The sequence below is a fragment of the Lithobates pipiens genome, unplaced genomic scaffold (genome assembly GCF_037356315.1).
Source record: "Lithobates pipiens isolate NorthernLeopardFrog02 unplaced genomic scaffold, aLitPip1_a1.2 Scaffold_18, whole genome shotgun sequence".
Lineage (NCBI taxonomy): Eukaryota > Metazoa > Chordata > Amphibia > Anura > Ranidae > Lithobates > Lithobates pipiens.
Window position 1 is genome coordinate 163,357,779 of NW_027507758.1, and position 15,299 is coordinate 163,373,077.

The 15,299-nt window shown below is 41.1% G+C and overlaps 1 protein-coding gene across 15 annotated transcripts in view; it reads left to right on the plus strand.

Annotated features, from left to right (window-relative positions):
- Positions 1 to 15,299, plus strand: part of SYNE1 (spectrin repeat containing nuclear envelope protein 1) — a 663,643-nt gene that overhangs the window by 552,791 nt on the left and 95,553 nt on the right. For 11 of the 15 annotated variants that reach the window (XM_077486324.1, XM_077486337.1, XM_077486323.1 and 8 more), the window contains 7 exons: positions 1,279 to 1,483; positions 3,031 to 3,213; positions 5,885 to 6,031; positions 7,445 to 7,599; positions 11,878 to 12,025; positions 12,840 to 12,934; positions 15,037 to 15,289. In XM_077486324.1, the coding sequence (XP_077342450.1) occupies positions 1,279 to 1,483; positions 3,031 to 3,213; positions 5,885 to 6,031; positions 7,445 to 7,599; positions 11,878 to 12,025; positions 12,840 to 12,934; positions 15,037 to 15,289 (1,186 nt within the window). The remainder of the gene's footprint in view (positions 1 to 1,278; positions 1,484 to 3,030; positions 3,214 to 5,884; positions 6,032 to 7,444; positions 7,600 to 11,877; positions 12,026 to 12,839; positions 12,935 to 15,036; positions 15,290 to 15,299) is intronic. The other 4 variants (XM_077486325.1, XM_077486329.1, XM_077486331.1 and 1 more) reach the window with 1 other exon arrangement.

Sequence of the window (15,299 nt, forward strand, 5' to 3'; positions counted from 1 at the left end):
GGCTCATCAGAGATTGAAAGTTTCCTCGCTGCAATGACCCAGCAGTATTCCACCATTTATCTTTCACTTTAACCCTTGTAAGTGAGTTCATTTTGTACAGTTTTTAATACTTTTCCTGATTTTACTTACTGCACTTTGCAGGTTCTGTGCTGGGTCTATTCTCTCCTCTTTTTACAATAGATGGAGCTTCCCCTCCAGACCACCCAGCAGCATTCCATTCTTAGCGAGATCAGACTTTTCCTAATTGATGTTGGGCTACCCATACACCTGTGTGTTCTCAGGTTCATTTATGATACTATTGTAAATAGAAAGAGATTTGTAAAGGGCATTTACACCCTAAATATACCCAGCGCAAAGAAAGGGGGACACTGGTGCAACTGATTAAAAAAAAAGTTTTCAGCGGACAGTCTGACGAACAAAGTTTTTCGGAATTTCCGTAAAACTGTCCGCTGAAACTTGGTTTGAGCGGACAGTCCGCTCGTGTGTAGGCTTGTTCGTCAAACTAAGTTCCGCGCATACTCAGAAAGGATTTACACGCCGAAGGTTGCATTGCAGTGTATAGGACGTCGGTTTCTAGTCCCGTCGTACGTGCCGTTCACGTCATCGCGCACGGTTTCAGCGGACTGTTCGTTCATCGTGTGTGGTCAAGTCCATTCATGCTAATTTTGAGCGGACTGTTTGTCAAACTGTTTGACGAACAAAGTTGGGCGAACAGTCCGCGCGTGTGTACGCGGCCTAAGATGATTTTGGATGCACTGGGTAGCTGGAACATATAATCTGCTATGGCTGAGGTTATATGTTTGTCTCTTTTGCGATATCTTAAGAGTATTAATGAGCTGGGATTGGATATGACCTCATTCAGAACCAATGGAAAGCTGTCACATGATCATCTCCCCACCAGTGCATTGAGCAACGGGCAGGAGATTCCCATCCTGCAGCTACAAGTATCAAGGAGGCAGAGATGCTCATGATATTATTAACTAATATGGCCATGTGGCCATATTAGGACTGTGTAATTGTCCTGGCCATGTGGTCATATTAGGTCAATGATGTCATAAGCATTCCTGCCCCTTTGTATTGGTCAAGCTGGAGGGTGGGGATTCTCCCACAACTCATTGGGCAAGCTATACACGTATCTTCACCATTTGGACTCTATACCTTAAGCGGTATAGGTGGGTGACACTTCTGAAGCACAAGAATAGTCTGGTCAAGTCTTTTGATTTAAATTAAAAAATTATGTTATTTCATGTTTTGAATAAATGCTTATTACTTTAACAGGTGGAATAGTTTATTAGAAGACATTTCAGAGCAGCTGTACTCAAGCAAGACTTTGCTCCAGCTATGGAAGAAGTACAAAGATTTCTGTAGTCAGTGTTCTGCCACTGTGCAGCAGCAAGAAGACCGCACCAATCAGTTACTGAAGACTGCAACCAACAAGGACATAGGAGATGATGAGATTGCAACCTGGATACAGGACTGCAGTGTATGTACACAAAGGCTTTCAAAAGGCTCTCTTCTTGATTACGTGAGAGAAAACAAACACCCTGAAAATACTAGTTAGAAAATGATGCTTATCTCTTGCTATGCTGAAATTTTTAGAGAACACATTTGCGAAAGGGGATCTATGACCTTTATATATATTGTGTGTGTGAATGTGTATATATATATATATATATATATATATATATATATAATATATATATGGAATTGTTAGCTCAGTAGTAGTAGCATTTTGTAAGTGAGACCATGTCAGTCTGAAGTTCGTTGTAGGGTTTGCCAGCCCACCTTTATTAAACACAACGAAAGTAAAAATCCATAAAACTTGCCCACAGTAGTTTCAGTTTCACACAGCAAATCAGGTTCCCAAAAAAAATACAAACCACCTGGCTCTTCAGCAACACCACTGCTCTTATCCCTGGTCCCTTAGACCATGTCACCAGCTCTTATGGTTCTCTGAAATCTCTCCTGACCTACTCAGCCTATGGTCAAAGACCTCTTATGTCGCTCAGGGCTCTCTCACTCCCCTGAGACTTCCAGATTGCCTCAGTCTCGTAGTTGCCCCAGCCTTCTCAGTCTCCCAGACCCTCTCTTGGTCTGCAAAACTCACATAGCTGCCTCAGCTCTCTCAGTCCGATGAACATAGAACCCCTCCAACATAGAATGCACTCTCTCAGATAGAGCACCTTCATCTCCAGACAGGAACACACACCTGTCTTCAAATGGGAGCACACCTCCCTTCTGGCTGAAGCTCTGAGCCCATGTCTTCCCTATAAGAGCTGTGTGCCCCTGGACGCACACCCTGCCGGTCTTCAACAAGACCTAGACACTGGTTTGGAGATTTCTTCCCTCGAAAAGCACTTTGAAATCTCCAAAATACAGAGCCAAATGCAGGAATAATAAAATCCAAGGAAGCTGTAAAAACTGTTTTCTCCGGAGTCCTGCACTCTGCATGCATGTAAACCCTGTTTTTTTTTTTTTTTGGAACCATTTACACAGTAGCGGAGCATTGCACTCTCACACTATATATATCTAGCACCACCCAAACCTGTTTTTTTCTCCTCCACTAATTCAATACTGGTATGGAAAGATCCTGCATTTTCACATGGATATGCTTATGCAAACAGCAGCCATTAATAAATAATTATTTGAGGAAATGGAGGGAGGATTATGGAGGTACATTTTATGTGCTTACGGTTCAACTATCCCCCTTACCCATATTGTTACTTTTTAATGGAGGGATGGAAGTATATACTTAATAAAATAACCTTTACTAGGCAGATCCCTTGTAATTTCCATTTTGGGTCAAGTAACCCAAAGTGGCAATATTATGGGAGGCTGATATCAAAGAAACCACTAGGTTCACTGGGGACTACATGGAAAACACAGCTGCAAAACTCCCAAACACCTCTGTGGCAAAAAATATCAAGTGCAGTTTCCTTTCATATACTCTTCATCTGCTGTGAGTGTGAAGGAGGGGTTAGGATATTGGTAGTACATTATAACGTTTTATCTGTCTGCTTAATTAAACAGGCTCTTTTGAAAAATCTGGACACAGCAAAAATCTCATTGACTGGTCTTTGTGAAATTGGAGAGGATCTTAAAGAACAAGTGGATTCATCTGCAGCTGCAACCATCTTATCTGATCACTTATCGCTGTGCCAGCGTTTGTCAGTATTGGAGCAGGCTCTCCAAAGACAACAGGCCATCCTCCAGGTATTGAACTACTTATCACTTTATTTATATTATCAACTTTACTTACTTGGTAAGCCCTAATGTTGCCATTAAATTGAGAAATAAAATGGCAAATTCTTACCTCCTAAACAACAATCCCAAGTCTGTGAGGTCCCTCACATGAGCTCATTCATCCTGGTACACAGGCACCATGCCGAGAATGTAACATGAGTTGGGCATGTGCAGCTCAGTGTTCTTTGTAAAGATGCCAGCCGTATGTCTCTTCTGCGATGTTGTTTTTATCTTTAATTCTGCTTTAATCTTTTGAGAATATGAATAAGACACATATGTTAATTACAGTAATTAAAAAAAATGAATGGAAAACATAGCAATTAGGGAACCAGCCGTAACATTTAAGATAGCCTGACTTATTCTATACATAAAGTAAACAGTGTAGAACATACTGAAAGACGGCAGACATTTCTATAACATTTTGTATTCATTCTACCGTTTTCTAGAATTCAGAACTAGAAAGTAAGAGGTTTTATTCCTACAGGTAAATAGCTTACATGCAATTGAAATACATATATGGGTGTTCATTAACCTGACAAATTGTTCATTCTGTTTGAATAATAATGTGATGCACACATACACATGCAATACTGGATATCCATACAGGTGATGACATTTTTATATGGTTCTTTCCGTATTGTAGCTTCCGTTATTTTTTTGTCTGCTCCTGGAACTTTTTTTTTTAAAACTGAAATTTTTTATTGAATTTTCCAATTTTCACCAAAGATACAGAAAAATAAAAAGGTACAATAAGTAATGAAAGGTAGTCACAAGCTACGTTAACATGGTGTGTGGTATATACCGAACAGACCGCCTATACCATTCAATGGCGTAGTCGTACAGTCCCGGCTCTAGAGATCCGTGGGTTTTGTAACAGAAACATGATAAACGACAATACATTAACTTAAACATTACACTACTACCTAGGCACATTTAAAGCAGGATTCAAGACCTGCGTTATACCACTGACCCAATTATTAATCAGTTATGTGACTTATGTTAATATGAAAGGGGAGAAAGAGGATAGGTGGAAAAAGTAGATAAAGACACGTAGATTAGTATATACAGACACAAGACAAGAGGAAGATTACAGAATAGGTAGAGATGGAGAGAGTAGGAGAATAAAGGACACCCGCCCCCCGACCCCGTGCCCCCGCGACCCCCAGAAAAAAGGGTGTTGTCCATCCCGGATCAGCTGGATTTGGGGGCCTCCATCCTATCCCAAAGGTCCCATATCGTGTTATGTTTGTCGAGAGTGTTATTTAGGGAGGCTGTCATATATTCCATCCGCTTGACGTCTCTGATTCTGGTATGCAACTCAACCAATGAAGGGGTTTCTCTTTTTTTCCATATTAGGGCTATTAAGCATCGCCCGGCCGTCAGCACCTGGGCTAGTAGTTTTTGGGAGGATCTTGATAATGAGGTAGGAGGGAGGCCCAATAGGAACATTTTGGGGTCTAATGGTATTTGCACCTCAAAAACGGCTTGTAATAAGGCTTGGACTGTTTCCCAATAGGGGATGAGTCCAGTAAATATGGAACAGCGTCCCTACTGCTCTGCGGCAACGCCGGCAGCGGGAGTCAGCGGAAGGGTATATAGAATGGAGTAGTTCCGGGGTTTGATACCAATGAAGCATAACCTTGTATTGGTTTTCTTTATATAAGGTGCATATTGAGCTTTTAGATGCCCGTGACCACACCTGCCGCCATGTCTTCAAAGGTATGGTCTCCCCCAGATCCCGCTCCCATTTATCCATATAGGCATGCCGTGGTCCCGTCAGTGAGCTCCTGGGACTTTTATTTGAATGTTAGCATGAAACTTTGTTAAAAATCTTGCTTAGCTGACTTAATAAAGAGTGATAGCAGACTCTAAAAAGTCTTCACTCCAAAAAAGAAAATGATGCCCCAGGTTCCCTGCAGAACTGACCACATCAATTCAAAAATAGTGTTGCGTTGTCAAACAAAATCAGTAAGTGCAATCTATAGTGCAAATATTTTGATCAGCAATAAAGTCCAGTAATAATTAAATTCATAAAGTCCACTGTAAGTGTAAAAAATATTCATAAATCCAGTGTGCACCAACCACCATTTGATTATAAAGCCACTTACCAGACATCTTAAGAGTTCTTAATCAGTATTTAGATGGTAACCGATCCTACATGAATGGATGGATGCATGGCTCCGGCTTGCTTCCTCTCACAGCTGACTATATGGCATGCCCCAGAGTCACTGGATCGCTTCCCATGTACCTGTCGCACCACCACAGTTACATACCAAGGAAAGAGCAAGGATATTCCATAGTGAAGTACTGTATAAAATGTTCTTAATAATAAATAAAGTAAAGTACTAACAGAGAAGTATTAAGAGCATTTCACACAGCACCACCAATGATCGGGGCAGGCGTCACCGCTAAACTCTGTCCTTTGCACTATTCGTTTAACAAGATGTCTTCAAGGGGCAAAGCTGGAGCATTTTGGTGCTGTGCGATATGCTCCTAAAACGTCTCTGTTTGTGAGCACCTTACATGGTTTATAATGTTATACAGTACTTAACTTCACCGTTTTTGATGTTAATGTGTTGATGTATGAAGATGGCAGGTCTTGTAGTAGTACAAAGAACTGTTTTTTTTTTGTTTGTTTCAGGCTGGAGTGTTAGATTATGAAACATTTGTGAATAGTCTGGAAAACCTGGAGGCCTGGATTGTGGCTGCAGGAGAAGTGTTAAATGGCCAGGACCCTAATCGCTCATCAGACCTTTCCATAATTCAAGAGAGAATGGAAGAACTAAAAGTAAGTAACTCTTTTATGACACCTGAACTGTCAAATAGAATACGTATAGGGTCTAGCCTTAGTATCACACTAACAAAATTAGAAATCACAAGACACACCCAATATACTGAGCTTGGGAGCTGTGAACATGAGTCTGCCCGCTCTAAGTGTACCAAAAGCTGATATCTACAGAGTAGGACAGACTTTCTCCCAGGTCAGTTCTAGAGGAGTTGATTTACTAAAGGCGAATACACTGTTTACTTTGAAAATAAAGTTGCAAGGGAATTTTCACCTAAAGCTTAGTGAATGCGGTGAAACTGAAACTCCACTTTGCAAAGACTACCCAATCACATGCAAGGGGGGAAAAAAACAGCATTTTTACTGACACATGATTGCATGATGGACGTTAGCAGATGTTCAAGCTCCGGGGATAATTCCCTTACAGGGTGCAACTGCACTTGCACAGTGAACAGTCTAGGCAAATCCACTTTGTGCTACAAGTGCACTTGGAAGTGTAGTCACTGTAGATCTTAGCCGGACGTGTAAGGAAAATAAAAATCTGCATTTTTGCATGTACATGATTGGATAATAAAATCAGCAGAGCTTCCCCTTATTTCAGATCTACCCCTCAGATCTAAAGCTCTGTGGAGTTGCCTTTAGTAAATCAACCCCAGAGTGTGTGAATGTTAGATACAGAACATGCTATTAATCCCACAAAACCCATCAATAAAAAAGCATAACAATGAAAAGAACATAGCAGAATGAGCCCAGCATGCAGGGGATTGTCTAAAATGTTTATCATGTAGTTAAATGCGTCTGAAAAATAATAGATGGGTGCTGTCCCAGGTAGCCCTGCTGCCCTCAGCTGTAACCTACTGTATGTTGCCTATGCAGAAATACAGGCCAGGATATAGCTGAACTTATGCAGTGTAAACACGACCGGACTTTTCAACGGAATGAATTCCGTCTGACTTTTCAACGGAGTTTCGACGGACTTCGGTTGAATCGGACTTGTCTACACACGATCACAGCAAAGTCCGACGGATTCGACCGTGATGACGTACGACCAGACTAGAATAAGGAAGTTCATAGCCAGTAGCCAATAGCTGCCCTAGTATTGGTTTTCGTCCGTCGGACTAGCATACAGACGAACTGATTTTTCGCCCGGACTCGAGTCAATCGTAAAGATTTGAAACATGTTCTAAATCTAAAGTCCGTCTGATTTTTCGTCAGCAAAGGTCCGATGAAGCCCACACATGGTCTAATTGTCCGACGGATTAGTTCCGTCTGACCTTTGCTGTCAAAAAGTCCGGCCGTGTGTACATGTCATAAGTGAAATAATGTGAACCTCATGAGAACTCAAATATTGTGAATAAATATACAACCTAAAATACTTGCCAGCTGTTAGAAATGATTTTAACATCTGTTTTGCAGAGGCAAATGTTGCAGTTTAGTAGCATGGCCCCAGACTTGGACCGTCTTAATGAGTTGGGGTACAGATTACCACTAAATGACAAGGAAATCAAAAGGATGCAGTGTTTGAATAGAGACTGGACAATGGTGTCATCTCAGACAACAGAAAGATTCAGGTAAGGTCAACATTATAATGACTGCTTTATGAGTTGCGGCCACTGAATAATTAAGCACTGTACCGCTGCAAAACAAAGAGTTGTAACCTGTACTGTATGTTAATGCTGGTGGACACTCAGCTAGATAAACCATAAAACTGGAACTTCAAACAAACAGCTTAATACATGGTTGAAATACTTGTTTATTTATTATTTTACGTGCAAATGATTTGTAATCTTACTTGTCTGCCTTTTTCCCAGTTTAATATTACTTTTCTTGGTCAGCTTGATTGGGTATGTTCCCTGCTCACTGCACATAGGTATTAATGAGGCTTATTCACTGTCCAATGAAGAGGCTGGAAGTAAACAGGTGACACAGTTAGTGGAATCTGTCACCTGTATGGCTGTAGCTTGTGTAAGTCACAAAACTGGCTGCATAGTAAAACAAATCTGGCGATCTTTCAACTGTGCGTTTAATTGTGCCCCTTTCAATATATTTAAAAAAATAAAAATAATATAGGCTTGTGAAGCTATAAATACACTCAACATGTAAACATTCCTTGTAATAGAAAAAAAAAAAGCAGGACCTCTTAAATATGAGATCTGGGGTCAAAGAGACCTCAGATCTCATATTTACATTAAAATGCAATATTTTATTATAATTATTATACAGGATTTATATAGCGCCAACAGTTTACGCAGTACTTTACAATATAAAAGGAGACAATACAGTTACAATACTATAAAATATAAGAAGATTAAGAGGGCCCTGCTCAGAAGAGCTTACAATCTAATAGGGTGGGACAGGTGGTGCAAAAGGCTGTAACTGTGGGGAATGAGCTGATGGAAGTGGTAGGAGATTAGTTGGAGACATGATAGGCTTTCCTGAATAGGTGAGTTTTCAGGGATCGCCTGAAGGTAGCGAGAGTACGGGATAGCCGGGCCAGTGGAGGTAGCGAGTTCCAGAGGATGGGAGAGGCTCTGGAGAAATCCTGGAGATGAGCATGGGAGGAGGAGATGAGAGAGCTTGAGAGTAGGAGGTCTTGGGAGAGGAGAAAGGACGATTTGGGTGATATTTGGAGACAAGATTGGTGATGTAGCTCAGGGCAGAGTTGTGAATGGCTTTGTATGTTGTGGTTAGTATTTTGAATTTAATTTGCTGGGTGATTGGGAGCCAGTGTAGGGATTGGAGGAGAGGGTTGGCAGACACTGAGCAGTTGATAAGGTGGATAAGTCTGGCAGCAGCATTCATGATAGACTGAAGAGGGGATAGCCTATGGAGAGGCAGGCCAATGAGGAGGGAGTTGCAATAGTCAAGGCGAGAGATAACGAGAGAGTGAATGAGGTATAAGAGCTATGGGCGGAAGTGACGTTTTGAAGTCGTTTCCGCCCTGCAATGTTATGGAGACGGGTGGGGGCCATCTTCCCCTCACTTGTCTCCATACCCAGCAAGGGGTAACATCTGATCGCCTCCGTCGCTGCTGATGGCTCCGGTAAGTGGCGGAGGGCCCTTTTTGTTATCGCAAAGCGGACCCCTGGCTGAGGAAGAGAATACCAAGGCTATAGAAGCTAGCTGCTGCCATAACATATTCCTCTTCAAACTTAGGACATATATCGGTGTGCTGCAGTCCGTAAGTGGTTGGTTAAGAAGCTCTGCATTAGTCTAGAGTGGCCCGACCCTTCCATTTGCCAGTGAGTGGATGTTTAAACGCAAGGGTACTGTCACCATTCCATAAAGTAAAACAGTGAGGATTAGGCTTTGTTTTCTTGAGGTTGATTGTTTCATTTCAATGGCCCATTTCACTGTACACACTTATTAGTACTCTTTAAATCTAGTATTGCCCTACTTTCTGGCAAATATTTATTAATACAGTGTATGTGAATATTTTTACATTAAGTGTGTTTTTTAACTTAAATGATACAATGTTGTCTTTGTGACATGGAGATTCGTTTATGTTACATAATATAAGCTGAACTCTATGTGAAATAGTTTTGAGACAAAAATGTTGACATAACTAAGGTAACTGCAGTATTAGGTTAATCATGATGTGCACAATGTATCCATGCAGAAAATTGTAGAACATTTTTTTCTAAAACTTTTCTAGTGTGACCACAAAGATAAGACAGGGCACAGAAACTCGCACTGCGTAACTTCATTTTCCATGAATGATTTAAAAGACAGGCTGAAAGGTTCATTTGGAACTTAGTACATTGTAGCTAAAGATAATTTGTCTAAAGTAACAAAACTGACAATCCCTGCTAAAACATTGGTCAGAACATTGAGTCAGATATTAATAGGTAAAATTAGGGATTAGTACTAAGCATATGGCACTATTCCATGTAAGTAAAGGAGCAAATTTACTATAAAAATACATTTACATTGAGCCTGGGTTCACACTAGTGGGATCTCTGACTTTGTAATTCGCACCTGCACCGCAGTCTATGTCTGAGCAATGCAAGCTCAGCCATACAGTTGTATGGCTGAACTTGCATTGGATTCGCACAGCAAAAGGTTCAGGGACTTGTTTTCCCCCACAATAGAATCGGATCGCATTTGATTTCTGTGTGAGTTCAAAGTTCGCACTGCAATCTGTGAACCAATCTGGGGGTGTCATCCAGTGTGTAGAGCTGAGAGCTGATTGGAGGGAAGGGACACTCCCCTTCATACAGAATTGAGGCTGTCAATCACTGGGTGTGTGCTGAAGCTCCCTCCCCATGTCACCTTTTTTCTTGGAGTCAGGAAAACTTGTCAGAAAATGACTAATGCAGATAGCAGAGAAACAAGGCAGCAGACATGAATTACACTTAGTGCTTTGGATTGAGACAAAAAACAGACATTAACCACTTCCCGACTGCCTGCTTTACATATACTGCAGCAAGGTGGCGCTATTGCGCAAAATCACATACCTCTACATGATTTTGTCAATAGCCACTGGGGGGCATGTGTGTTGCGCTAGAACCACAAGCACGCGCTGATTGGCCACAGGGGGAGCCAATTAGCGGGCTCTGCGGACTCAATGTTCTTGCAGATCAGGAACCCCCACACAGTTAGAAACACACTGTTAACCCTTTGATCGTCCCTGTTGTTAACCCGTTCCCTGCAAGTGTCACTTATACTGTGTCATTGCATATTTTTAGCACTGATCACTGTAATAATGTCGCTGGTTCCCTGAAAAGTGTCAATAGTGTCAGCTAGGTGTCCGATCTGTCCGCAGCAATATCACAATCCCGCTAAATATCACTGATCACTGCCATTACAAGTAAAAAAAAAAAATTCTAAAATGCAATTAGAATATGCCCTATATTGTAGACGCTATAACTTTTTTGCAAACCAATCAATATACACTTATTGGGATTTTTTATACCAAAAATATGTAGCAGAATACCTATTGGCCTAAATTGATGAAGAAATTGATTTTTTTATTTTTTATTGGATATGTATGTATAGCAGAAAATAAAAAAAATATATATTGTTTTTTTTCAAAACTGTCGTTCATATTTTGTTTATAGCGAAAAAAACTAATACCACAGAGGTGATCAAATATCACCAAAAGAAATTTGTGGGAAAAAATACTATTTGGGTACAGTGTCACACGACCGCCCGATTGTCAGTTAAAGTAACGTAGTGCCGTATCGCAAAAAATGGCCTGGTCATTAAGGGAGTAAAATCTTCCAGTCCTGAAGTGGTTAACAAAAACCTTGAAGACAAAAAGCTTCATTCACATTAGCCCACAGGTTCCCTGGTCCTGGTTAACCCCTTCAGCCCCTCTTCTTTTTTTTTTTTTCTAATATTTTTCCATACGTTTGAAAAAACAAATATTAGTTTTTTTGTTTTTTTTGTTTAAAAAAAAAGCTTTTTGCCAAAAACAAAATCTTTGTGCTCTTTAAATAAAAGGGATACATGGCAGAATAAATTTGCAGTTGTGATGAATTAAAAGTCACTTTAGTTCTCAGACAGAATGAATTTTGTCTTAATAATACAATCCTGGCTCCATGCTTATTATGACCTAATTGCATTAGTTTAACTACATCACATCAACTCCTCCCCCTGCCCCGCTCACTTTTCAATGGTGGTAATCTTAGGACTGTCATTCTGCCCATTATACCAAACCAGTCACTGCACATGTGGTTATGCACAGCATTCATCTCAGCATTTTTGCACCCTCACCTTGGGTGCTTGAGGACCTTCTCTTGGCGCTAGTGCCTGTATTATTTTCTTTTGTGCTGACAGCATTTAAAAAGTGTTATTCAATATCCGATATTATTAATAGTACCTGTTTTTTGTTTTTCTTCTTATAGTAAGTTACAGTCCTTCTTGCTACACCATCAGACCTTCCTAGAAAAATGTGAGACTTGGATGGAGTTCCTAATTCAGACTGAGCAGAAGCTGGCAGTAGAGATACCGGGCAACTATCAAAGCCTACTAGAACAGCAGAGAGCTCATGAGGCAAGTTACAAAGCAGGCTGGGGCAGACTGACCATTCGGGCCCTCAGGCACTGCCCGAGGGCCCCATGACACTCAGGGGCCCCATCAGGGTTGCCAGCCTCAATAAAACCAGGGACAGTATGTAAAAATCTGTGTTTTTAAAAAAATCACAAGATTGTAGCTGCCCCGCCTCTCCAGTACCTTTTCATTGTGTGTATGTATATTCTGTGTGTGTATACTGTGGGTGTATATTGTGTGTCTGTGTATGTATACTGTGTGGCCCCATAATCTCCTATTGCCTGGGGCCCCCATAATCTCCTATTGCCTGGGGGCCCCATAATCTATTGCCCTGGGGCCCCATAATCTTCTCCTATATCCCAGGGCCCCATAATCTCCTATTGCCCGGGGGCCCCATGAGTTGTCAGTGCGCCCCTGAAAGCAGGTTTTATCCCTATATTACTAATGCAACCAATATGCTAAATTAATTTTGGTAGAGACACTTGCATCTGCTCACAGTGACTACCTGGGGACATGCTATCTGACACTTCCGGGTGTAGGGGATATAATGTGTCTAGGTGCTGTAATCCCTCCTGCTGATCCATATGTCACCAGAGGACAGAGTAGTGACATAGAAGTTGGTGAGGGCAAACAAAGTACCCACCTGGTGACACGCTGCACCCAGATAGCACCACCCGCCAGGTACATGTAAAGCCTCTTTCACCAGGTGCTATTTTCCGTAATGTATTTCTGGTGATGACAGGGTTACTTTAATGGATGTTTCTACCATTGAGAAACTATGAGAAACTTCTAAAGTAAATTGTATTTTTTTCTCCAGCTATTTCAGGCAGAAATGTTCAGTCGCCAGCAGATTTTGCACTCTATAATCATTGATGGACAACGGCTCCTTGAGCAGGGACAAGTGGATGATAGGTAAAGATATCACTGATTGCAGTTATATGTTTTAGATTGATGTTATAACTATGTTAGAGGATAAAGATTATTATTATTAATCTTCACACTTAAAGTGTTACTAAACCCACATCCGTATAATCAATGCAGTTAAACATGCCTGTCATACTCATTGTGGAACCTAAGGGATTAATCCTGTGCATTGTGTAAAAATGCTGTTTGATCCTGTCTTCTCTGATCCTCTCATTCTTCCACGTCTCCAATCCAACTGCTGACAGAACAGAGGCTAGGGGACATGTTGCACATGCTCAGTTTTGTGTGTATTGCAAGAGAGTTTTTTTTTTCTTGGGAGAGTGCATATAATCGGAACAGGGCCAATGAGCACTGTCCTGACAGAGTGTCAGGGGTCCTTCAGGCTTATAGGACCAGCAGAGCAGAATGAAAACTCTTCCTACAAGCTTTAACCAGACACTGATATAAGTTACAGGACTGCTCTAACTGCTGATGAAAAAGGGTATTTAGCAGTTTATATTTTACTAAAACGATTGCATTTCCATGTTCTGTGGACTGTGGAAGACCAGATATAGTGAATGCAGCGTCCTGGGGTTAGTAACAATTTAAGTGTCGCTGATGAGAAGCCTTATCCATTTTGAAATTTTGTATCCATATTTTCAGCTATGGAGCCATTTGTACTGTTGTGCTCACTCTTTGGTGTGCTAACTACTGTGCACTACATTATGGATTTAATTTCCATAAGGCTGTTTATAAAAAAAAAAAACTTGCAGTCAATTTATCATCTCATAGTGACTGCACTGAAAAAATATAGTTTGAGTTTTTTTCCTATGCACAGTTGCAAATGGAGCAGTTTAATTCTCTTAGGCTTTGACACATGGAGGTTAATTGACTAAAACTCTAGAGTGCACAATCTAGTGCAGCTGGGCATGGTAGCCAATCAGCTTCTAACTTCAGCTTGTTGAATTAAGCTTTGACAAAAAAACCTGGAAGCTGATTGGTTTCTATGCAGAGCTGCACCATTTTTTGCACACTCTAATATTAGTAAATCAGCTCCATGGTCAGATACTTTGACAGATACTTTGACATCCTAAACCATGAGGACCTGCAAGCTGAAAGCGAATTGTTTTTCTTTATTGGTTCTTAATGTTCTTTTTTATTTTACCCTTTCAAAAAATGCTTTCTAATATTTATGAAAAATTATTTCAACTATAAAAATGTTGAAAATTGCTGATGTAGTACTTCTTTAGCATCCTTTACAGTAGAACTAAAGGCAAAACTTTGAAAAAAAAAATTGGGCAGAATAGGGGAGGTTATAGCCCCTGTCAGTTTAAACTGCCTTCTATGTTCCATTTGGGCAATTTTTCTTTGCTTCCTGTCCCATAGCTAAAACAGAAAGTGATAGGAAATCCCTCTAAAGTGAGGGAATCCCAGGGTGTCACCAGAATGTCCCCAATGGAAGATTTCTCCTCTATTACTGTTCAGGTGTCAACCCAAAATTTGGCCTTTTCTTTTACTTTCACTTTTGATGATAAGAGCCCTTTCATACTGACAGCGCGGGGGGTGTCGGCGGTAAAGCACTGCTAGTTTTAGCGGCGCTTTACTGTCGTTTTAGAGGTGCTTTTTGTCCGCTAGCGGGGCGCTTTTGACCCCCGCTAATGGCCGAATAAAGGGTTAAAAGCACCTGCAAAGTGCCGCTGCTGAGGTGCCTTGCAGACGCTTAGGCGGTGCTGCCCATTGATTTCAAATGGCAAGGGCGCTTTAGGAGTGGTGTATACACCGCTCCTAAAGCGCCTCAAAGATGCTGCTTGCAGGACTTTTTTTGCCATCCTGCCAGAGCCCGAGGGATTTCACATTGGGATTGCAGATGAGACATTTTTCAGGCGCTATTTTTGCGCTAAAGTGCCTGAAAAACGCCTCCAGTGTGAAAGGAGTCTAAAGGTAAACAGGACAAGAGAGGGTGAATCTCCCTAACAAGGAAACAGACAACAATACAAAACTGACAGGTGTTTTAATCTCTCTCCAATCTATCTGAAAAAAAGAAAGAAAATTATTTTGTTAGTGCTTGTCATTGCCCATAAATTTCCCATATCTACTCTTGATTTAATCAGCTCACCTAAATTTCTTAGGGATGAGTTTAACCTTAAACTTGCCTTGCTGAGTAACCAATGGCAAGGAGTAATCCGTCGGGCTCAACAAAGGAGGGGGATAATCGACAGTCAGATACATCAGTGGCAACGCTACAGAGAAATGTCAGAGAAGTTGCGCAAGTGGCTGGTGGAGATGTCCTATCAACCAGTGACAGGCTTGGGAAACATTCCGATACCACTGCAGCAAGCCAGGAATCTTCTGGATGAAGTCCAGGTATACATTG